At 44.0% G+C, this 24,843-nt stretch overlaps 1 protein-coding gene across 1 annotated transcript in view; it reads left to right on the forward strand.

The window, feature by feature from the left end:
- LOC120942910 (uromodulin-like) overlaps window positions 1-24,170 on the forward strand; it is a 41,269-nt gene extending 17,099 nt beyond the window's left edge. The window contains exons 9-19 of the mRNA XM_040355862.1: window positions 114-128; window positions 3,249-4,073; window positions 4,166-4,297; window positions 6,332-6,534; window positions 8,802-8,956; window positions 10,807-11,055; window positions 12,600-12,762; window positions 14,428-14,506; window positions 17,648-17,668; window positions 19,835-19,855; window positions 23,836-24,170. Coding sequence (XP_040211796.1) covers window positions 114-128; window positions 3,249-4,073; window positions 4,166-4,297; window positions 6,332-6,534; window positions 8,802-8,956; window positions 10,807-11,055; window positions 12,600-12,762; window positions 14,428-14,506; window positions 17,648-17,668; window positions 19,835-19,855; window positions 23,836-23,900 — 1,928 coding nt within the window. The 3' untranslated portion in view covers window positions 23,901-24,170. The remainder of the gene's footprint in view (window positions 1-113; window positions 129-3,248; window positions 4,074-4,165; window positions 4,298-6,331; window positions 6,535-8,801; window positions 8,957-10,806; window positions 11,056-12,599; window positions 12,763-14,427; window positions 14,507-17,647; window positions 17,669-19,834; window positions 19,856-23,835) is intronic.
- Window positions 24,171-24,843: the final 673 nt, after the last annotated feature.

The raw sequence follows: 24,843 nt of genomic DNA on the forward strand, positions 1-24,843 counted from the left end.
AATGCTTTGTGTGTAGATTGTAAATGAGAACCATATAATCATACTTGTCACGTAATGTCACTTTATGTGGGACATTGTTTTTAAAAATCTATTTTTTTTTACATGTTTTTCAGGGTTGGACAAATCAGGTAAGCCTTTCATATAACAGCATTGTGATTTCCTTCTTTGTATATTTTACAGCACCATTATCTTTCTATTAGGCCCATTTCACACTGGGGCGGTCAGGTGCGGTGGCGGTATAGCGGCGCGATTAAGGCTGTTTGGACTGTCTTATCTGTGTTGTCATAACAACGGGTGGGACGTTCCTCTGCCGCCCGTTGTCAATACAACAGCACAAACAACCTGCGCTACGAGTGCCGCTCTAGTGCGCACGCGCGAGATCGAGAGGTGCTGTCTGGTTACCCAGCATGCACCTATCCACGAATACAAGAAAAAAGAAATGTAGTGGCCTTCAGATGCCCACACATAGAATGGCAACGGCCACAGTATGAGCTGCAACAAATAAGGCAAGTAGTAGATAGATAGAAAAAGGGGGGATAAGGTTGGGACTTTTCATGAGGCATATGATAAACTACAACCATAGGCCTCCATCCCTGTAAATGGATAAAAAGGGGGGGGGAGGTTTTGGGACTTTAAATGAGATGCGTTTTTAGCAAAATGCAATCAAATATATATATGGAATATAAAAAAAATTCTATAATACCCAAGCTTAAAGTTACCAACCAAAAAAGCAACAAACCAAATTAACCTGTCTAGCTGTAAGCATTAAAAACAGAGGTTTAGTTGCATGTATTTGCAAATACCTGTGTAAGCTGCAGGCCTCGTCAAGGCTCTCTGTGTACTGCAGTCCTAACTATGAATTTTAAAGTCTCCTCAGTAGGAGCACAGGAGTGCTAATCAATAGATAGGGGACAGGTGATCACCTGACCATGCCCCTACCTATAGCTGGTCTAGCAAAAAAAGAGCACTGGAAAAAAACAAAAGAAATACAAGAGTGGAACTAATCATGCCTACCAAACCAAAACACCACCAAACATGGTAGATAGATTGAACGATCGATTGCGGATCTACTACCATATTTAATGTAATGTATAATGTAATTCAATCTAAATGGCCAAAAAAAAAATTAAGACCGTAACCGGAAATCGTCCAGTCTGTAGGTGGTTAGGAAGTGGTCAGGGTCAGGTTTTATGCAGCGCCATTTAAAAAAAATTGCTTATGAATCTCAAATCTGCCTCAGATCTACTTCACACCTTCCTCATTTGCTCCTGCCTAGCATTGTCTAGCCGTGCAAAACAGAATAGATGAATGATTGATGCGATTGAGCGAAAACGCACAGAACACAATGGCCCAGATTCACAGAGAGCGGGCGCACATTACGCCGCCGTAGCGCAAACAATATACGCTATGCCAACGCAGCGCAGAGAGGCAAGCATGGAATTCACAAAGCCAGTGCTCCCAAAACTGTGCTGTGTTTCGAAGGCGTACGAGGGCGTAGGTGGAAGTGGGCGTGAGCCATGCAAATAAGGCGTGACACCATGCTAATGATGGACCGAGCGCCAGACAGATACGTACCACGAACTGCGCATGCGCCGGGACGTGGACGCATCCCTCTGCACATGCTCACAACCACGTCGAAACAACTGCCTAAACTACGCCGGATCAATGCCTATGGCGTGAACGTAACCTACGCCCAGCCACACACGCGTCCAACGTAAACTCCGTAAAACACGCTGGCTTGTGTTCCCTGGTGCAGACCTTTGCATGTCTGCTGCTGAGTTACACCTCCTTTATGGGGCTTAACTTTACGCCGGACGTACAACTTAGGCGCACATCGCATAGCCTGCGGTGGGCGCACGTACGTTCGTGAATCGCCTTATTTCCCTCATTTGCATATTTGAATAGAAAATCAATGGGAGCACCACCATGCGTCCAGCCTAAATGTGCGTCCGCGCTACGCCGGCGTAGGCAAGTTACGTCGACGGGATGAAGCCTATTTTTAGGCGCATCTTAGTTTGTGGGTACGGCCCACAGATACGACGGCGCACATTTGCACTTACGTCGGCGTATCTTGTTCTACGTCGGCGTAAGTGCTTTGTGAATCCGGGCCCAAGTGCTTTGGATTGTCGGGGGAAACATCTTTCATTATACCTGCCCAAATAAAAGTCAGTTACGGAACTGAACCCATTAACCCCTTCCCAACCGCCGCATGTACATATACGTCCCTGCCTAGACGTGGGTCGGGGGTCCAATCGGGACCCCCCCCGCGACTTGCGGTGGTCGGGTCCCCTCGGGGAGCGATCCGGGACGACGGCGCGGCTATTTGTTTTTAGCCGCTCCGTCGCGATCGCTCCCCGGAGCTGAAGAACGGGGAGAGCCGTCTGTAAACACGGCTTCCCCGTGCTTCACTATGGCGCTGCATCGATCGAGTGATCCCTTATATAGGGAGACTCGATCGATGACGTCATTCCTACAGCCACACCCCCCTACAGTTGTAAACACACACACAGTGTACACCAAATCCTACAGCGCCCCCTGTGGTTAACTCCCAAACTGCAACTGTCATTTTCACAATAAAGAATGCAATTTAAATGCATTTTTTGCTGTGAAAATGACAAAAATCCCAAAAATGTGTCAAAATTGTCCGAAGTGTCCGCCATAATGTCGCAGTCACGAAAAAAATCGCTGATCGCCGCCATTAGTAGTAAAAAATAAATAAATAATAAAAATGCAATAAAACTATCCCCTATTTTGTAAACGCTATAAATTTTGCGCAAACCAATCGATAAACGCTTATTGCGATTTTTTTTTACCAAAAATAGGTACAAGAATACGTATCGGCCTAAACTGAGGAAAAAAAAATTTTATATATGTTTTTGGGGGATATTTATTATAGCAAAAAGTAAAAAATATTGCATTTTTTTCAAAATTGTCGCTCTATTTTTGTTTATAGCGCAAAAAATAAAAACCGCCGAGGTGATCAAATACCACCAAAAGAAAGCTCTATTTGTGGGGAAAAAAGGACGCCAATTTTGTTTGGGAGCCACGTCGCACGACCGCGCAATTGTCTGTTAAAGCGACGCAGTCCCAAACTGTAAAAACACCTTGGGTCTTTGGGCAGCAATATGGTCCGGGGCTTAAGTGGTTAAAATATGTTTGTCTGGAAATTAGTACACCTTATGTTTTTTATGCCATAAAAACCCACTACCCGTAAGAAAAAAAATTAAATGTTTTCCTTCTCTTTTTAGGGAATTGTTCAAATGTTGACTGCCACCCGGATGCCACGTGTTCGGAGTTTGGAGGATACGGGGAGTGCACATGTAAAGAGGGGTTTGCTGGAGATGGGAAATCTTGTAGTGATATAGAAGAATGTGCGGGCGCTTACACCAACAAGTGTTATTATACTGGTTTTAGTTCCTGCGTGAACACGATCGGATCTTACACCTGTGGTTGTGACCCTGGATTTGAATATAAAGAAGAATTTGCCTGTGTTGATATTGATGAGTGTGCCGACAGATCTCTGAATGAATGTGATCCAGTAGCTATTTGCACAAATTATTATGGATCTTACACCTGTACTTGTCCCAATGGATATTACGGAGATGGATACCACTGTGAGATCAATGAATGCCAACAAGGAACACCATGTGGCTCTAATGAAGAATGCATTAAGTCCATCGGATCATATTCCTGTATTGACCCTTGCTCCGCCCACACCGTACTAAATGACCCCTGGCGCAGTACTTCTAATATATATAATGCTGATGTTGACTGGTATGACTGGTATCATTGTGACTATCGTCTGTCTGGCTGGTTTCGGTTTAAAGGAGAATATGACCAGCAAATCCCCGAGCAGTGCGTACCACGAGCCAGCTGTGGGTCTAGCATCCCCATTTGGATGAACGGCTCCCACCCTACAGTCAGTGACGGCATTGTGAAACGTACAATGTGTCACAACTGGTATGATGGATGCTGTACACATCCCTTCAGTATTTCTGTCAAAATGTGTCCAGGAGGATTTCATGTGTATCATCTAACAAACACACTAGGCTGCTACATGGCCTATTGTACAGGTCAGTGCCGACACAAAGATAATTCAGTAAGCTGTAACCATTATGTTACCTTCATAATTCATAAACCATTCTTTGTGTTCCTTCTCTTCCAGAATCGAATCATACCTGCTCGGGGGTGGACTGCGCTCCGGATGAGGAATGTAAAATTGTGGACAATGTTCCCGGCTGTTACTGTAAAAAATCATTATATACTACTAACGGGATACAACCAGGAAATCAAGCAGGTAATAAATTCCCTAAAACAAGCAGCTACTTATGCCCCGTACACGCAATTGGATTTTCCGTCAGGATAAACTCTGATGGATTTTTCAGACGGAATTCCTTTCAAGCTGTTCAAAATGGGGTCATTTTTTGTGGGCGTTTCCATTGTCCTGGTGCTCCAGGACCTTCAAAAATGTTATGCCCTGTACACACGACCGGTTTTCCGGTCAAGCTGTCTTGAATACACACGGACACACCAAATTTACGACCGTCCAAAATGTGTTGACGTACAACACTACGACGAGCCGAGAAAAATTAAGTTCAATGCCTCCGAGCATGCGTCGACTTGATTCTGAGCGTGCGTGTTTTATTTTTTCCCCGTCGGAGTTCCATGCAGACGAACGGAATTTCTCTTTCTAACTCCATCAGAATTCTCTGAAGGGAAAAAGTCTGATGGGGCATACACACACGGTCGGAATATCCGATGAACAAAATTCCGTCTGACTTTTTTCCTCGGAAATTCCGAACGTGTGTCAACTGTTATACCGGCTCTAAAATAAAATATGTGTAAATTAAATACATTTAATTAAAGGGGTTGTAAAGGAAAACAAAATTCCCTAAATATCTTCCTTTACCTTAGTGCAGTCCTCCTTCACTTACCTCATCCTTCCATTTTGCTTTTAAATGTCCTTATTTCTTCTGAGAAATCCTCACTTCCTGTTCTTCTGTCTGTAATTCCACACAGTCTGTAATTCCACACAGTAATGTGAGGCTTTCTCCCTGGTGTGGAGAAAGCCTCTTGAGGGGGCGAGCAGGAGTGTCAGGACGACCACCAACACACAGCTCCTTTCTCTATCTGCAAAGTAGAGAGCGTCCTGACACTCCTGCTTGCCCCCTCCCCCCTCAAGAGGCTTTCTCCACACCAGGGAGAAAGCCTTGCATTACTGTGTTGAGTTACAGACAGAAGAACAGGAAGTGAGGATTTCTCAGAAGAAATAAGGACATTTAAAAGCAAAATGGAAGGATGAGGTAAGTGAAGGAGGACTGCACTAAGGTAAAGGAAGCTATTTAGGGGGAAAAAAAACTTTAAATAAATTAATTAAATTAAACAAAATAAAAGTGTAAATTACATAAAATTTAATAAAAATCAATTAATTTAATTAAAACAAAATAAAGTGTAAATTAAGCAGCGCTTTTGAAGTGCTAAGTGAAAAAATTTGCATATATATAAAGTGCAAAAAAATGTAAATAATTGCAAGTAAAATACAAATACATAAGCATGTAATGAATCCCTTAGATAACTAACAAATGGATTAGTAATTAAACACAATCCAAAGTGAAAACAACCAATGCCATGTCAATTTAAAGTTGAAGTAAATCCATTGATTTAACAGTTACATTCCCGACACATGCCAGAAATGTAACTGTCACATTGGTTGGGCTCTCAAACAAACTGTCAAACCCTCCAATGGCTTCTGTCATAGCTGATCACATGTGCAGCATCATGCCAGTTGAAGATAAAACAGAGGCCAAGATGGCAGCTTCCTTGACTGAAAATGATAGGAGTGTTTACTCCCCCTCAGGGCTTTTTTTCCCCTGACAGAAAATAGGTACAGGAACTCAACCACAGCCCCCCAAAACCCCCTCTCACCTCCCACACACACCCTCCAAACCGCATAAAGTTGTGGGTGTGGTAAAATCCCACTAACAGTGGGAGGGTCTTAAAGAGAAAGTTAACCCCCCCCCTCATAAAAGAAAAATGCATAACGAGCTAGTATGCCTAGCATACGAAAATCCTTATATAAAATGTCTCTCCCATTAAATACATATGGGAATTGAAGAGGCATTCTACATGTTACTTTTATACTGGAATAGGGTAGCTTATACATTTTACCTCCCTCTTCAGTGTGAAGGCAATGGGTATATTTTACAATTAATACAAACCCAACCCCCTCATTCACCGACTTATTAAAATGAGGTCAAGAAATGTAAGCAATTCGTTGTGAGTGAAACAGATGAAATGTACGTTTCAACATGGTCTTCTTCTCTACTTGTAGGTGACCTCATACCACAAGTCACCTGTGGCCTGGGGAACATAGAAGTGAGGTTCAGCAAATGTCTCATGGAGAAGCTGGAATATAGCCCCTCAGCCTTTCATATGAGAGATTATTCCTGCCGAGCAATCACGGAAAGAAGCGATCAAAGTTACGTCACTTTCATCACACGACCAGCAAATGGCAGTTGTGGGGGATCCATTGCGGTACGTAGATGACCATTACATCTTTATTTGATTTCATATCATAGGTGACCTGCTACAGAGACTAGATGTAACTTTTTAATAGCTTCATGATTATGAATGATAAATACTACAACAATAATGTACAGTAAATACTGTATATATACTCAAGTATAAGCCAAGTTTTTCAGCACTTTTGTGCTGAAAATGCCCCCCTCGGCTTATACTCGAGTCACCTTTTTGCGCCTGATCTCCCGGACTTTGGGGACCCGGTACCGGCCGGCCGTAGGTCCCCTTGGCACACATATAGCCCCACTCTTCCTTACAAGTGTGCAAAGTTTGTTGTGAAGGGAACCTACGGTCGGGGAGCACCGTTTTTTCAAAGTCGGGCACCCCTTCCATAGACTCCCATGTTAAAACAGTATATTCTTCGGTAACTTTGGGGACCCGGTATCCAGCATACATGTAGCCCCAGTTCTCCTCTACAAGTGTGCAAAGTTTGCTGTCTGGGGGACCTATGGCCGGGGAGCACCGATTTTTCAAAGCCAGGCACCCCTTCTATATACTCCCATGTTAAACGTAAGTCTAGTCATGGGCACAGTGAGGCATGGGCACAGTGAGGCATGGACACAGTGAGGCATGGGCACAGTGAGGTATGGGCACAGTGAGGCATGCACATGTACACAGTAGGCATGGACACAGTGAGGCATGCACATGTACACAGTGAGGCATGGACACAGTGAGGCACAGTGAGGCATGCAGATGGACACCCTTGGCTTATACTCGTGTCAATAAGTTTTCCCAATTTTTTGTGGTAAAATTAGGTGCCTCGGCTTATATTTGGGTCGCCTTATACTCGAGTATATACGGTATGTCATTTTAATACACTGACTATGCAAACAAATATTAATGTAGCTGATTCTCAAAAGACAACAAGAACAGACCTTAATTAAAATAAAGTATCTTCCTGATATATTTCAAATAAACAACAGACTTCCTCTAGTGATCAGATAGTAGAAAACCTCTAGGGGCATATTTAGATAAAGTAAGTAACCCCCGGGAAATTCACCTACCCATTAGAGCTGCACAATTAATTGTTAAAAATTATGATCTCGATTCAAAAGACGATCTCTATTGCAGAGTTTGCCGATTCTTTCATATAACAAGTGGAGCGACTTTTTCTGCTCACTCAGCTGCCAAAAGAAAATATCCGGCAGTCTGCCAAGCTTTTAACAGGAAACGTTGTAACTAACGCTTCCTTCTTAAATCAAAGGGATAAACTTCTGCGAGTAAAGAAAAAATCTGGCAGTCTGCCAAGTTTTTAACAACATGAAACATTGTAACGAACTTCCTTCTTAAATCAAAGGGATAAACTTATATGTGTAAATAAAAAATCCGGGCAGTCTGCCAAGTTTTTAACAGGAAACATTGTAACTAGGAGCCGGTTCACACTGGGGCGACCTGGGATCCGACTTCAAGTCACCCCAAGTTGCCCCAAGTCGCGCGGTCGAGAAAATTAATGGGAGTGAATGGGAGCCATCTTCATGTACACTACTGAAGTCACTCCGACTTCAGAAAAGGTTCCTGTACTACTTCAATCCGACTTCTAGGCAACTTGTACCGATAGATTTCAATGGAAGTCGCCTCAGAAGTCGGATCACTGTCTTAACTGAAGCAACAATGTAAGTGTAAATAAAAAATCCAGCAGTCTGCTAAGTTTTTAACAACAGGAAACATTGTAACTAACACTTCCTTCATAGATCAAAGGGATAAACTTCTGAGTGTAACTAAAAAATCTGGGCAGTCTGCCAAGTTTTTAACAACATGAAACATTGTAGCTAACACTTCCTTTTTAGATCAAAGGGATGAACTTCTGTGTGTAAATGCAGGAAGTTTAACCACTTAAAGTCTAATAGCTTTAAGTGGATGCATTAAGGTGAAAAAAACGCGAGGCCCTTTAATGCTGGCCACAGTCCAGCCCACCCGAAAGTCTGAAGGACAGTAAATTGTCTCTTTGCTTAGAAAGTTTGGAGACCCCTGTGGTAGAGGATACAACAGGGACAATCAGAGAGCGATCAGTAAACCAACCATTGACAAATGTAATTGTGGTGCCTCATTTTGATTAAATGGAATCTCACATGGAGTGGAAAGCTGCACAAAAAAAAAGATGTGGATCCACGACTACATGACTATAACATGTGTAATGTTCTATTTAAAAAAGTGAAAACAAAACAAAACATTTTTTTTTGCCCAGAATCGTTGTTTTAATTTTTGTAATTGTTATTTTTCAGAACAATGGAAATGAGATCACATATACAAATACTGTATACCTAGCATCACAATCTGACGGAGTGATTATAAGAGACGAGTACCCCATTGACTTCCATTGCTCTTATCCATTAAACATGGAGATCAACCTTCTAACCGCTATCAGCACCTTCGTAGTGTGAGTCGATTTCCTTGGTACCTTTCCTAGATACAGGTGTGGTGCTGAATGAGATGGGATTGTGCTCAGATCTTGTGAGAGACCAGTTGGTGTCCAGTCCTGTAGAAATGTATCAGAACAAAATCTTGCACTAGTGGAAGGAGCGTATCACGTACCAGGTGCTGGAGACCAATGGAGAGAGGACTTCCCTTGTGGCTAAGTTCCAGACTCTACTGAAAGTGAGAACAGGAGGAGTCAGGCTCAAAGTAGCACAGGTCGCCAGTGATGTTGTTTGCAGAGAAACTTTCTGATGTTTTAAGCAGTGGCTGCAGACAGGTGGCACCTGTGAGACGTGGCAGGCCTGTAGTGGCACTGAGATAATGGGAAGTCAGTTCAAGCTAGAGTTCGGAGCCAGGAGGATCACAGAGCAGGCAGGGTCAGAGGGGAAGCCTAAGTCAGATACAGGACACAGTAGAGAATATTTGTGAATAAGCCAAGGTCAGGTCAGGAGAAAGGCAAGAGAATAGTCAAGAACAAGCCGGGTTGGTAGCAAATGATTTTCAGGAACAAGAATCACAGGAACGCAGCACAAGCTGAAGATCAATCGGCAGCTTTGAACACTAACACACTTTCTTACAAAGACCCATGTGACGTGCTGGTAGAGATGCTGGGTCCTAGAGCCCTTCTTCTGCTGATGGTGTCTTGATGGAGGCTAGGTCCTAGAGTCCTTCTCCTACCATTGGTTCCCTGACAGAGCGCCAGCCCAAGGGATAAAATACTTAAAATGAATGCAGCGCCTTTCGGGTGTCATAAACCCCCCTCCCTCAGGGCTTCAGTTAGAATAAGACCCTTATCAGCAGTATCTGCATGAGCAACCAAGATCTGGATTGCTCATGCAGATACTGCTGGCCAGTAACTCTCCCAATCCAATGCTTAGCTTCCATATTTAGATTCATACAGGAAATCTCTATTTTGAATCCATTTAAAAAGAAAGTAAACCCTGATGGGTTTTACTTCCGCTTTGTTTCCCTGCAAAGGTAAAGCATAATGGGCTACTATCGCATAGTAGTCCATTATGTGCCACTTACCTGAAACCGAAGCCTGCAATGCCTTTCCTCGCCGGCTGGAATCAATTATTTCCAAAAACGGTGGAATAAGTGTATTTCTAATATTGCGGTTATGCACCCGTCCCAAAACAAAGAACCAGCTATCTCTATGTAAGACCAAAAATGAACACATCGGGGGGTTGGTTTACTAAAACGGGAGGGTGCAAAATCTGGTGAAGCTCTTCATAGAAACCAATCGGCTTCCAGGTTTTATTGTCAAAGCTTAATTGAAGAAGCTGAAGTTAAAAGCTGGGAAAAGAGAAATTACCGCTCAAGGTGGGTCTGCAGGACAATCAGTAGCTGCTCAGGAGGCCAGAAGTGCCGGCAATGCACGAGGCAAAATGTAGAAGTTGAAAGGATGGAAAGCCGCACCTCCAAAAAAAAACATAGGTTGTCTTTATATAAAAAAAATAGGTGGAAAATGCACTACAAATAACAGCAACAGGTGAAATACAGCTTACGCGTTTCGCACTGCGATCAGTGCTTAGTCATGGCTAAGCCATGACTAAGCACTGATCGCAGTGCGAAACGCGTAGGATGTATTCCACCCTTTGCTGTTATTTGTAGTGCATTTTCCACCTATTTTTTAAATAAAGACAACCTAAGGTTTTTTTTGGAGGTGCGGCTGTCCATCCTTTCAACTTCTACATTCTGAAGTTAAAAGCTGATTGGTTACCATGGACGTTCCAGGTTTAGTAAATCTCCCCTATCATGCCTTTACAATTTTCCTAATTAATATTTAATGATGATTATATTCTGTTACAGCTCGGCTTCCATCAATGTGGCTGGAAAAGCAAATTTCACGATAACGATGGGCCTGTTCGAAGATTCCAGATACATCGCCCCGTATACCGCCTCCCAGGTGTTTCTGAACTCCTCCGCCATGCTATATGTTGGTGTCGTTGTAACCGGACCTTCGGGTTCATCCCCATTTGTGCTCATCATGAAAAACTGCTACGCCACCCCAACACCCGACAGCTCCTCCGGCCCCAGATATAACATCCTAACCAACCAGTAAGTTCATTATCATGTGTTTTATATTATTCTTCTTAAAGTGGAGGTTCACCCTATAAAAAAATTCTAACACTAGATCCAGCCTAGTTCTGCATATAAAATTACACTGACCTTTTTTTTTTTTTTTTCCGTAGGTATCGTTTAGCCGTGGAATTCACCGCGGCTTCCGGGTAGGGAATCCCGCGGGAGTGGGCGTTCCTATCGACATGCCAATTGATTGACATGCTAAACGACGGCGCACACAGCGCGTCACCACTTCCCGAAGGAAGCTCGGCTCTATTTGGCACCCGCGCACCGGCGCCGAATAGAGCCGAGCCGACCCAAGCTTCTTTCGGGAAGTGGTGACGCGCTGTGTGCGCCGTCGTTTAGAATGTCAATCAATTGGCATGTCAATAGGAACGCCCACTCCCGCGGGATTCCCTACCCGGAAGCCGCGATGAATTCCACGGCTAAACGCTATCTACGGGGAAAAAAAAAAGGTCAGTGTCATTTTATATGCAGAACTGGGCTGGATCTAGTGTTAGAAATTTTTTATAGGGTGAACCCCCACTTTAACATTGGCGTAAATCAGCGTACGCGCCCCTAGCGGCCAGCGTAAATATGCAGTTAAGATACGACGGCGTAGGAGACTTATGCTGGTCGTATCTTAGACAAATTCTGGCGTATCTGATTCTTTGAATCAGGCACCAAGATACAACGCCTCACACTCAGAGATACGACGGCGTATCTGGAGATACGCCGCCGTATCTCCTACCTGAATCTGGCCCAATGTATATACAGTGGATATACATATATATATTGTATAATATAATATATTAATATATAATATAATAATATATGAATTGTGTGTATCTCCTACGTGAATCTGGGCCCATGTTCTCAATTTTTTTCGGAATTTCAGTTCGTCTGGATGCAATTCCGACGGACTAAAAGCCACGCATGCCCAGAATCAAGTCGACGCATGCTCGGAAGCATTGAACTTCATTTTTCTCGGCGTGTCGTAGTGCTGTACGCCACCGCGTTCTTGACGGTCGGAATTTGGTGTGACCGTGTGTATGCAAGACAGCTTGAACGGAATTCCATCGGAAAAACTGTCGGAGTTTATTCCGACGGGAAAACCGGTCGTGTGTACGGGGCATAACACTTTTGAAGGTCTTGGAGCACCAGGAGTATGGAAACGCCCACACAATAACCTCATTTTAAAAGCAAACACCCCAACGTACATTCCATAAGTCTTTTCAACATGTCATTTTTTTCCACAAGTTTTTGGAAAATGTGGAAAAAAATGAAAGTCCATTTTTTTTACACAGCCAGTAATGAGTGGACCTCTAGTTTGCACAACAAACTCAATCAAGCACTCGTCTGTCAAGTAAAAATATTTTTTGTTAGAATTTAATAATTGGTGGAGAACAATCCAAAAATGATATAAGCAGATCAGGAAAACTGCTCCAGGAAATATTATATTAATGAATGGAAATGAATCACATTTATATCTTGATATTATTGAACACGTTCTAATCCTCGTCTGATGACATCACTTTTAGATGCCCCAACAAGAACGACCAAACGATCTCTGTGCTGGAAAATGGAGTGTCCCTTAAAGGTCGCTTTTCCCTTCAAGTGTTCAAATTTCTGGGAGGATTCGATCAGATTTATTTACACTGTCAGGTCGGCTTGTGTGACACCTCCAGCAAAGTGTGCGCAACTGTGAGTATGGGCTGTTAAAATGCATTTACCGATATTTTATAGGCATTCGTTTTCGTCCGAATTTCGGGGATTTTCGCGTTAGTTTTAACCAGGGGTCCTCAAACTACGGCCTTCCAGTTGTTCAGGAACTACAATTCCCATCATGCCTAGTCATGTCTGTGAATGTCAGAGTTTTGCAATGCCTCATGGGACTTGTAGTTCCCGCAACAGCTGGGGGGCCGTAGTTTGAAGATCCCTGAATTTAACAAACGATAACGAACGCTCAGAATCCGAAATCCGAAAGATCCGACATAAAAAATGCTTCATTTTCATTTTGTTGCGACAACAGTTGGATAGAAGATTGGACATGACGGTGAATCTGCGGTTGAATGTGCCTAACATACCGTATTTTCTGGCGTATAAGACGACTTTTTAACCCCTTAAAATCTTCTTAGAAGTCGGGGGTCGTCTTATACGCCGGTAACCTTACATCCCTTACCTTATCCTAAGACATGCAGAATCGCGGCCGTCCATTTTTCAAAAGCCGCGCTTCCTACTTCTTCTGTTCCGTGATAGGTGGAACACTCAGCTTCCCAGGAGGCACTGGCCCAGATTCAAAAAGCAATTGCGTCTGCGTAACGAATGCTCCTGATTCAGGAACCTCGTTACGCCGACTGCAGCCTAAGATATGACTAGCATAAGGCTCTTATGCCAGTCATATCGTAGGCTGCATTCTTACGATGGCCGCTAGGGGGCGTTCCCGTAGTGGTCAGCGTATAGTATGCAAATTGCATACTAACGCCGATTCACTACCCTACGCGAGCCCTGCGTACGCAGTTTACGTTGTTTCCGTTCGTCGGATTTCGCGTAAGGCTGCTCCTGCTATTAGCAGGGGCAGCCAATGCTACGTATACCCGTCGTTCCCGCGTCGCGAAGTTTAAATTTTACGTTGTTTGCGTAAGTGAATCGTGAATGGCGCTGGACGCCATTTACGTTCACTTTGAAGCAAATGACGTCCTTGCGACGTCATTTGCTGCAATGCACAACGGGAAAGTTTCCCGATGGAGCATGCACACTACGTTCGGCGTGGGAACGCGCCTAATTTAAATGATCCACGCCCCCTACGGGATCATTTAAATTACGCGCCCTTACGCCGGGCATTTTTGAGGAGCACCCACGCAAATTACGTGGCTACTGCTTCGTGAATGAAGCGTAGCGCAGATAATTTGTGGGGGCGCAGGGCAAAAACGGGACGCTGCGCCTCCTTAAGAAGTGCGCAGCGGTACCTGAATCTGGCCCACTGTGTTTAGTGTCCACCTATCACGGAGGCCCTCTCGTCCTCGGACTCCGTGATAGGCGAACACCGAGTACCGCCAATCAACGGCCAGGCTGGGAAACCAAGAACATCACATGGACGCGCCCGGGAATTTCGAACGGTCAGGTAAGTAAAACGGGGGCTCGGGGGGGGCGGTACCATCGGATGTTTTTTCACCTTAATGCATAGGATGCAACCCCTTTAAGGCTTTTTTTTTCAAAAAGTTGGAAAAACTATTTATAATCACAAACAATAACACATAAAATCTCCACTCTTTGCTATGTATATAGTAATATGGAACCAGTAAGGGTGAGAAACATTCCTATTATTGTTTTTGGGTAAGAATTTGATGACCCATTTTCTGATTTTAGAGTTGTCCTTCCACGAGATCTTCTTCGCTCGGCAACAATGAAGTGACAAATATGACTCTTGGACCTGTAAAGCAGAAAGGTAATACTTATTTCTAATAAATAATATTTTTTGGAAATATCTGATGTATCCTATACAAACAATATATTGTCAAAAGTATTGGGACCCCTGTCTTTACACGCACATGAACTTTAATGGCATCTCAGTCTTAGTCCGGAGGGTTCAATATTGAGTTGGCCCCGCACTTTGCAGCTATAACAGCTTCACCTCTTCAGGAAAGGCCGTCCACAAGGTTTAGGAGGGTGTCTATGGGAATGTTTGACCATTCTTCCAGAAGAGCATTTGTGAGGCCAGGCACTGATGTTGGACAAGAAGGCCTGGCTCACAGTTACTCAGGTTGTAAGGTTGAATAAAGACAATAGTCCACCCGGTTCAACCTGCATTGGTGTGTGTGCATTTAGAAAATAATTTCCCATATACCCTGTATATTGTTTTTGTCACGTCACCTGTGGCCAGGTGACAAGTGCACCCCGTAGGGGTCAGGGATGCACCTCAGGGTAGTGAACCCTATAGCCGACTGCTGCTATCAGAGAGGAAGTGTGAACCCAAGATCCCCCAGGGAGCGGAGTCTAAGACCCAGCTTTGTGTTCACCAGAGCCTCTAGTGGTGAGGATGGCCTTCGCCGCAGCTGGGCCCAGGTCGCGACCCCTGGGATCCCCTAGGTCACGCTCCACAGAGAGAGAGGGGAAGCAGCAAGCAGGACAAACGGAAGTGATGGGTAAGCCGAGGTCAGGGCAACAGGCAGACGAGGGTAACCGAGGGACAGGCAAAAGGTCAAGGGCACAGGCAAACAGGAGAAGTCAGGGACAAGCCAAAAACGGTACACAGGAAGATAATCGTAGCACACTGCAGACAGGAACTTAAACAAACAACACTGTTAAACAGCACTGCAGGCCTGTAGTGCAACAGTTAATATAGACTTCCTGGGATGGCCTGGGTGGGGCCATAAAGAAAGTAGAGGAGATAAGAAGGTAACCAGAACAGAGTCAGGCCTCTTAATGGACAGATGGAAACAGGTAAGCTGCCAGACTATTGCATATCCATGACAGTTTTCAGGAAGATGCACATCCAAGAGTCTTTTAAAAATATCCCCCGCTGACACCACCGATTGTGGAAGAGCATTCCACATCCTTACTACCCTCACAGTGAAAAACCCTCTACCCAGAAGAGGTGAAGCTGTTATAGCTGCAAGGGGTGGGCCAACTCAATATTGAACCCTACAGACTAAGACTAGGATATTATTATTATTATTATTATTATATATGATTTATATAGCGCCAACAGTTTACGCAGCGCTTTACAATGTAGTGGGGGGACAGCAAAAAGACAGTACAATTCAGTACAGAAGGTACAGGAGGGCCTGTCTCGTAGAGCTTACATTCTAAAGGGAGGGGGGTGGTACTAAAGGTAATAGCTGCAGAGAATGATTTGATGGGGTTGGCTGATACAATGTTATGTAGTGAGTGTACAGCTTGTATAACAGTGTCCATTTGCTGTCCCCTCAAAATAACCCAACACACAGACATTTATGTCTAAACCACTGGCAACAAAAGTCAGTACACTCCTAAGTGAAAATGTCCAAATTGGGCCCAAGGTGTCAAAAATTTGTATGGCCGCCATTATTTTCCAGCACTGCCTTAACTCTCTTTGGGCATGGAGGTCACCAGAGCTTCACAGGTTGTCGCTGGAGTCCTCTTCCCCTCCCCCATGATGACATCACAGAGCGGGTGAATGTTAGAGACCTTGCGCTCCTCCACCTTCCCTTTATTTTATCTCAGCAGACTGCACTATTTTCCCATGAAATGTGATTAACTGTATGGGCCGGATTCAGATAGGAGATACGGCGGCGTATCTCCTGATATGCCGTCGTATCTCTGAGTGCCGGCCGTCGTATCTATGCGCCTGATTCAGAGAATGAGTTACGCATAGATTTCCCTAAGATCCGACAGGTGTAATGCCCCGTACACACCATCACTTTATGTGATGAAAAAAAACGACATTTTCTGTGAAGTAAAAAACAACGTTTTTGAAACTTCAATTTTCAAAGACGAAGTTGCCTACACACCATAGTTTTTCTCACAATGTTCTAGCAAAGCGCGGTTACGTTCACCACTTTTTTCCATTGAAGCTTGCTTCATAACTAGCTTCTGGGCATGCGCGGGTTTAAAAATGTAGTTTTTTGCTACACACGGTCAATTTTTGTGAAACAAAAAATTACGTTTTGAAAAACGACACATAAAATTTAAGCATGCTTTTTGTCGTTTTTCACAAGACATAAAACAACGTTTTCCCCACACACGGTCATTTAAATTGACGTTTTTAAAAATGACGTTTTTTTTCATCACATAAAGTGATGGTGTGTACGCGGCATAAGAGTTTTACGTCGTTTGCGTTAGGCTTTTTCCGGCTTATAGTTACCCCTGCTATATGAGGCGTAGTTAATGTTAAGTATGGAAGTCGTTCCCGCGCCGAGTTTTGAAAACTTTACGTTGTTTGCTTAAGTCGTTCGCGAATAGGGCTGGACGTAATTTACGTTCACGTCGAATCCAATACGTCCTTGCGGCGTACTTTGGAGCAATGCACACTGGGATATTTCACGGACGGCGCATGCGCCGTTAAAAGAAAACGTAAAAAACGCGGGGTCAACTAAAATTTAAATAAAACACGCCCCCAACATCCCCATTTGAATTAGGCGGGCTTACGCCGCCACACATATGTTACGCCGCCGTAACTAAGGGCGCAAGTTCTTTCTGCATACGGAACTTGCACCCAAAGTTACGGCGGCGTAACATATCTGAGATACGTTACGCCAGCAGAAAGATCCGCTGATCTTTCTGAATCCAGCCCATTATTTATAGAAAGGCGGTCAACAGACTAAAATATGACTTAAGATAAAAAAAAAAAAAACTTGTTGAAAGAAGTAATGATGCGCCATTTAATTTTTCCTTTTATATTATATTTCTTCCTTGGTTTTTAGAAAATTGGACATAATGACCTAGTCTTAATTTTAGTAGCTGGCACTGTATAATCTGATAAACTAAACGTAATTGACAAGAAAAATTATATATTTTATAGTTTCAATAAATCGTTAAAGTTATAAAAAAATAGCAAGCAAAATGAAAAATAATAATAATAATAATTGTTTCTTTATTTTACTTTCAGTCGCTGAGTCGTTTACTGTAGGTAAGCTTGAAATTTTTGGTTCATTTGGTCATTATTTGAAAGATTTTTCATATATAAATAAGAAATAAAAACAGTGAAACCAACTGCAAAACATACCCAGAAACTCAAAAAGAGGGTACAAATCTTTCATGTTCTCTTAAAGGGGTTGTAAAGGGTCCCCCAGCTCCCCCGTTTTACTTATCTGAGCCCCGAATTTCCGTGGGTGCGATCCCGCGTCACTCTCCCCACAGCTTCTCGGCTCTTCATTGGATAGATTGATAGCAGCGCAGCTATTGGCTCCCGCTGCTGTCAATCAAATCCAATGACACGGCCACCGGTGGGTGGGGCCAAGCCATACACTTGGCAGCTATGGCCGAATGTATGACACGGGAGCGCGCCCGCAAGGTCACCCCCTTGTGAGGGATCTTCCCAGAGGAGTTTAACTATTGTGGGGAGGATCTGCGAGAGCCAACGTGGGACCTCAGAAGAGGAGGATCGGGGCCACTCTGTGCAAAACGAACTACACAGTGGAGGTAAGTATGACATGTTTGTTATTTTTAAAAAGAAAAATGTGAACCCATAGTATCACTTTAAACCTTAAAGGTGTTGTAAAGGTACAATGTTGTTTCCAAAATAGCTTCCTTTACCTTAGTGCAGTCCTCCTTCACTTACCTCATCCTTCCATTTTGCTTTTAAATGTCCTTATTTCTTCTGAGAAATCCTCACTTCCTGTTCTTCTGTCTGTAACTCCACACAGTAATGCGAGGCTTTCTCCCTAGTGTGGAGTGTCGTGCTCACCCTCTCCCTTGGACTACAGGAGAGTCAAGATGCTCTCTACGTTGCAGATAGAGAAAGGAGCTGTGTGTTAGTGGGCGTCCTGACTCTCCTGTAGTCCAAGGGAGGGGGCGAGCACGACACTCCACACCAGGGAAAAGGCCTCGCATTACTGTGTGGAGTTACAGACAGAAGAACAGGAAGTGAGGATTTCTCAGAAGAAATAAGGACATTTAAAAGCAAAATGGAAGGATGAGGTAAGTGAAGGAGGACTGCACTAAGGTAAAGGAAAGAATAATAATAAAAAAAAATATATAAGATAAAATATAAAAAAAAGGGGGGGGGGTTGCTGCCATCCGGGGAACTGGGGACCTCTGGGCCCTTTAATAAAAGAAAAATGTATAAAAAAAAAGGGTTGCCATCTGGACCCCTGGGGACCTCCGGGCCCTTGACAGGTGTACTGCCTGATGGGGGGCCCCTAAGGACCTCTGGGCCCTTTAATAAAAGAAAAAAGAAAAATGTATAAAAAAAGGGGTTGCCACCTGGGTCCCTGGGGACCTTCAGGCCCCTTACAGGTGTACTGCCTGTACCCCCTGATGGGGGGCCCCTAAGGACCTCTGGGCCCTTTAATAAAAGAAAAATGTATAAAAAAAAAAGGGTTGCCATCTGGACCCCTGGGGACCTCCGGGCCCTTGACAGGTGTACTGCCTGATGGGGGGCCCCTAAGGACCTCTGGGCCCTTTAATAAAAGAAAAAAGAAAAATGTATAAAAAAAGGGGTTGCCACCTGGGTCCCTGGGGACCTTCAGGCCCCTTACAGGTGTACTGCCTGTACCCCCTGATGGGGGGCCCCTAAGGACCTCTGGGCCCTTTAATAAAAGAAAAATGTATAAAAAAAAGGGGTTGCCATCTGGGCCCCTGGGGACCTCCGGCCCCTTACAGGTGTACTGCCGGTACCCCCTGATGGCGGCCCTGGCTGTGAGGGATAAGTTGACGGAGAAAAGGAAAATACAGTTAAGAGAAGGGTTTTCAGGGATTGTGTAAAAGTGGATGGAGCAGAAGATAGTCGGACAGATTGGGGTAGGGAATTCCAGAGAAGTCCTGGAGTTGAGTATGAGAGGAGGTGACGAGGGAGCCTAGAAAGCAGAAAGTCTTGGGAGGAACGGAGAGGAGGATCTGGTTGGCATTTGGAGATAGGGTTAGTGATGTAGATGGGGACAGTGGGTGGGGTTTTAGAAACTCGGAATACATGCGAATTTGTCTTGATATTAGTAGTTCCCAGCACATATAAGGCTCCAATGCATGAGCAGTATATATATTTCATATTATATAGAAGAAATGTAATGAGTAACATACTTTTGCTATGGAAAAAAAAAATCAGATTTTTTATTTATTTTTTGCATTTTATTTCTAGCTGCTCTCTCTTCTGGTGGAGGTAAGTAAATATTATAATCAATTATATTTTATTCAAAGTGGATCACGCTTGGTTGGCTGGTGGAGTAAGACATTGGAAGAAAGAAGACTAAATACATAATCTGTGTCCCTATTCCGGGTCAGGGGTGTTCCTTGCAAACATTGTCATGCTAACCCCCTAACACAGGGGGTCAGGCATCGTCATGTACCTGATGGCAGTGGGAAGGCCTCTAGTACGGCCCCGGCTCAGATACCATCGATGATGTAACAGTGGCCGCAGGGGCGGACTGACAACTCATGGGGCCCCCAGGCAATAGAAGATTATGGGGCCCCCAGGCAATAGAAGATTATGGGGCCCCCAGGCAATAGAAGATTATGGGGCCCCCAGGCAATAGAAGATTATGGGGCCCCCAGGCAATAGATTATGGGGCCACAAAGTATACACACACATACAGTATACATACACACACACACAGTATACATACACAGTATAAACACACACACATACAGTATACATACACAGTATACACACACACACAGTATACATACACAGTATACACACACACACAGTATACATACACAGTATACATACACACACATACAGTATACATACACACACACACACACACAATATACATACACAGTATAAACACACACACACACATACAGTATACATACACACACATACAGTATACATAGACACACATACAGTATACATACATAGTATAAACACACACACACATACAGTATACATACACAGTATACACACACACACACACATACAGTATACACACACACAGTATACATACACAGTATAAACACACACACATACAGTATACATACACAGTATACACACACACACAGTATACATACACAGTATAAACACACACACATACAGTATACATACACAGTATACACACACACACAGTATACATACACAGTATACACACACACACACACACACAGTATACATACACAGTATACATACACACACATACAGTATACATACACACACACACACACACACAATATACATACACAGTATAAACACACACACATACAGTATACATACACACACATACAGTATACATAAACACACATACAGTATACATACATAGTATAAACACACACACACATACAGTATACATACACAGTATACACACATACAGTATACACACACACAGTATACATACACAGTATAAACACACACACATACAGTATACATACACAGTATAAACACACACACATACAGTATACATACACAGTATACACACACACACAGTATACATACACAGTATAAACACACACACATACAGTATACATACACAGTATACACACACACACAGTATACATACACAGTATACACACACACACACACAGTATACATACACAGTATACATACACACACATACAGTATACATACACACACACACACACAATATACATACACAGTATAAACACACACACATACAGTATACATACACACACATACAGTATACATAAACACACATACAGTATACATACATAGTATAAACACACACACACATACAGTATACATACACAGTATACACACATACAGTATACACACACACAGTATACATACACAGTATAAACACACACACATACAGTATACATACACAGTATACACACACACAGTAGACATACACAGTAAACACACACACACACACACAGTATACATACACAGTATACACACACATACAGTATACATACACAGTATACACACACAGTAGACATACACAGTATACACGCACAGTATACATACACAGTATACACACACACACAGTATACATACACAGTATACACACACATACAGTATACATACACACATACAGTATACATACACAGTATACACACACAGACACACAATATACACACACAGTATACATACACACAGAGTACACATACACACACTGAAAAGGTACTGGAGAGGCGGGGCAGCTATAATCTAATGGTTTTACTTAGGCTGGCAACCCTGATGGGACCCCCTAGTGGCATGGGGCCCTCGGGCAGTGCCCGAATGGTCAGTCCGCCCCTGAGTGGCCGTGAGAGCACAGTGATGTACGAATTTCTGTACAGTCTTTCATGTAGCTGTTGCTTCACCAAGATGGACCGGATAGCTGGACAGCAGGTGTTGGCAGAACCAGCAAATCCAGGGCTGGTGGCAGAAAGCAGAAGTGGGCAGTGACAATGGCTGGTGCAGGAAGACTGGTGGCCCACAATAGAGAATGCTCCAGCAGGAGGCAGGCAGGTGCATGCAGAGCAGATAAGACACAGTGTACACGGTAAGACAAGCCGGGTTGGTAACACATGGTCAGATGCAGGCATAGACAGCAGACAAGGAGGCGTCAAGGTACAAGCAGAGATCAGCAACACAAATTCAGGTGGATAAGTAGAAGGCAGAGGCAAAGTTCAGATACAGGTCGGGGGTCAGGGTAGGATATTCACACAAAGTCAGAGGCTAGCCAAAGGCAGGCAGAGTTCCAAACGTATGCGCTATCCAATACAAGGTTGCCAACGAGGGAATCCAAACTAGCAGGTGATAAATAAAATAATACAAGCATGATACTGCATGTTTGGTTGGCTTAAATCAGGTTTGGTCTCCACCCAGGGACTAGCTACATCCATCACCTTGCAGGTGAGTGAGTGAGTGAGTGAGAAACTTATATAGTGCAACACATGCGAACTGAATCGCCTCTGGGCGCTTAGTATCCGTTCCCTACTGTACTTTTCCCCTCAGAAAAGATGGGTTTTGAGTTTTTTTCTGAAGGCCAGGTGATTCACCTCCAACCGGTTGCTGGTTGGTAGAGTGTTCCATAGTCTAGGTCCTTGGACTGCAAATCTTTGTTCTCCTTTGGACTTGTATCTGGCTTAGGGTATCTGGAGTAGATTTTGGTCAGTGGATCGGAGAACGCGATTGGGGTGGTGAACAAGCATACAGGGAGAATGCCTTACAACCAAAACAAGGATGCTGGAATGAGACCTGCAGCTGTGATGGAGCAGGAGCGCTATATGCTCCTGACAAACACTCTGACAAGTTAGGTGGAATTTCAGAAACATGAAGGTCTTTCTCTAGGAGACAAAGTAAGAGTCTTATCTAAGGAAGTCCCCTCCCAAGGGTGGTATATAGAAGATTTCTCACAATGAATCGAACCCAAGAACATCCTAAGGCAGTGTTTCTCAACCTGGGGTTCTGCAGAACCTCAGGGTTCAGTGAGAAATCCATAGTGGTTCCTCTGGAAATCAACATTGTGGTGAATGTATACCTTCCAACGTTCCTATTGGACGCCCAGGAGGAGGAGGAGGAGGGGAGAAGCTGGAAGCCGCCATGTAGGACAGGACTCAGAGCAGAGCCGAGCCGCTACACGTTGCCTTCCACTGGCCACTGGATGTGCTGCTTGGGGTAGTTGTGTGCCCTTTGGGGGGAAGTTGTGTGCTGCTTGGGGGGTAGGTGTGTGCTGCTTGGGGGGGGTAGTTGTATGCCACTTGGTGGGGGTAGTTGTGTGTCACTTGGGCGGGTAGTTGTGTGCCGCTTGGGGGATAGTTGTGTGCCGCTTGGTGGGGTAGTTATGTCCTGCTTGGGCGGGTAGTTGTGTGCCGCTTGGGGGGCAGTTGTGTGCCGCTTGGTGGGTAGTTGTGTGCCGCTTGAGGGGTAGTTGTGTGCCGCTTGGGGGGTAGTTGTGTGCCGCTTGGGGGGTAGTTGTGTGCCGCTTGGGTGGGTAGTTGTGTGCCGCTTGGTGGGGTAGTTGTGTCCTGCTTGGGCGGGTAGTTGTGTGCCGCTTGGGGGGGTAGTTGTGTGCTGCTCAGGGGGGGTAGGTGGCTGTTTGCTGCCCCCCCTACAAAAAAAAACACCAGCTGCCACTGGGTTCACTACAGAAATTTCTAAAACTGTCTTACTGGGAAAAGAGTGTACAGATTGGGTGATTGTCATCTAATGTTTACAGATTTTTTTTTAAAATTGTGATTTTTGTTTTTCTCTTCCAGGCACTGCTGTACCAACTGCAAAGATTTTCATCTCTGCCATTTTTTTCCTGTTGCTATTGTGCTAGAATCATACTGACCCATCGATGTGGATTGGTGTCAGATTTGTAGATCGGTGTAACTGTACATATTGGGGAAGGGGGTCTATAAATAATCAAAGCAAAGCGTGATCCTCCACTGCAGACAACGTCTTGGCGAGATGGTAAAATATTGGGAGGACTTCTACAATCTGAGGTCCTGGCACGCCGATTCAATTCAACACAAACACATCGATAAACGTGTGAGAGCTTTGCTGACCAGCATTGCCAGAAGAAGGAAAAAAAAGACAAAGGCAGGTCAACAATTTGGCAACATCTATAAGACTAAAAACTTGGCCAAAGTAGGACGTTCCTCCAATGTATAAATAATAGTGGGAATCAATAGGAAATACACTGTATATGGGGGAATAGGGGAATCCTATGATTCAGAACTGTATTTAGATGGTAATTTTATGTGATCATTTTTGTTTAGGCGAATATCAGAACTATCGCTAAACAATATTATCTTGGAATAGAAATAAATATTGTAGAAATGCTTTTCAATAAATATCATACTGATATAATAAATGACATCTAAATAGATTTGTGATTGGTTGGCTTTTTTTTTTGGACAATGGTATAGCATGGGGTCAGGGCTCAAGTCCTGCGGGAACGCGTGGGAACGGAGTTCCTGCACTTTTTTCACAGCAGGAACTCAGTTCCCTTTGCAGGACTAGAGCAGCCGAGCCGCCCGAGCCAACCCTTCACTAAGCAGCGATGCCCAGCTCGAGTCACTGTCAGGGGCAGGCGAACCTTAGTAATGCTTTATGTTACTGGCCGCTTCCTGTATATGGATTCCTCGGGTAGTGTGCGGGTATTCCATTACTTCTTCGATGCCGCAATGTCTCCTGGGAGCTTTTGTCATTGTTCCCAGGAGACATTGCGGAGGTCTGCCACAAGTTATCGCGGGATTTAGAAAGAACTTGCTTCTTTC

The sequence above is a fragment of the Rana temporaria genome, chromosome 6 (assembly GCF_905171775.1).
Source record: "Rana temporaria chromosome 6, aRanTem1.1, whole genome shotgun sequence".
Classification (NCBI taxonomy): domain Eukaryota; kingdom Metazoa; phylum Chordata; class Amphibia; order Anura; family Ranidae; genus Rana; species Rana temporaria.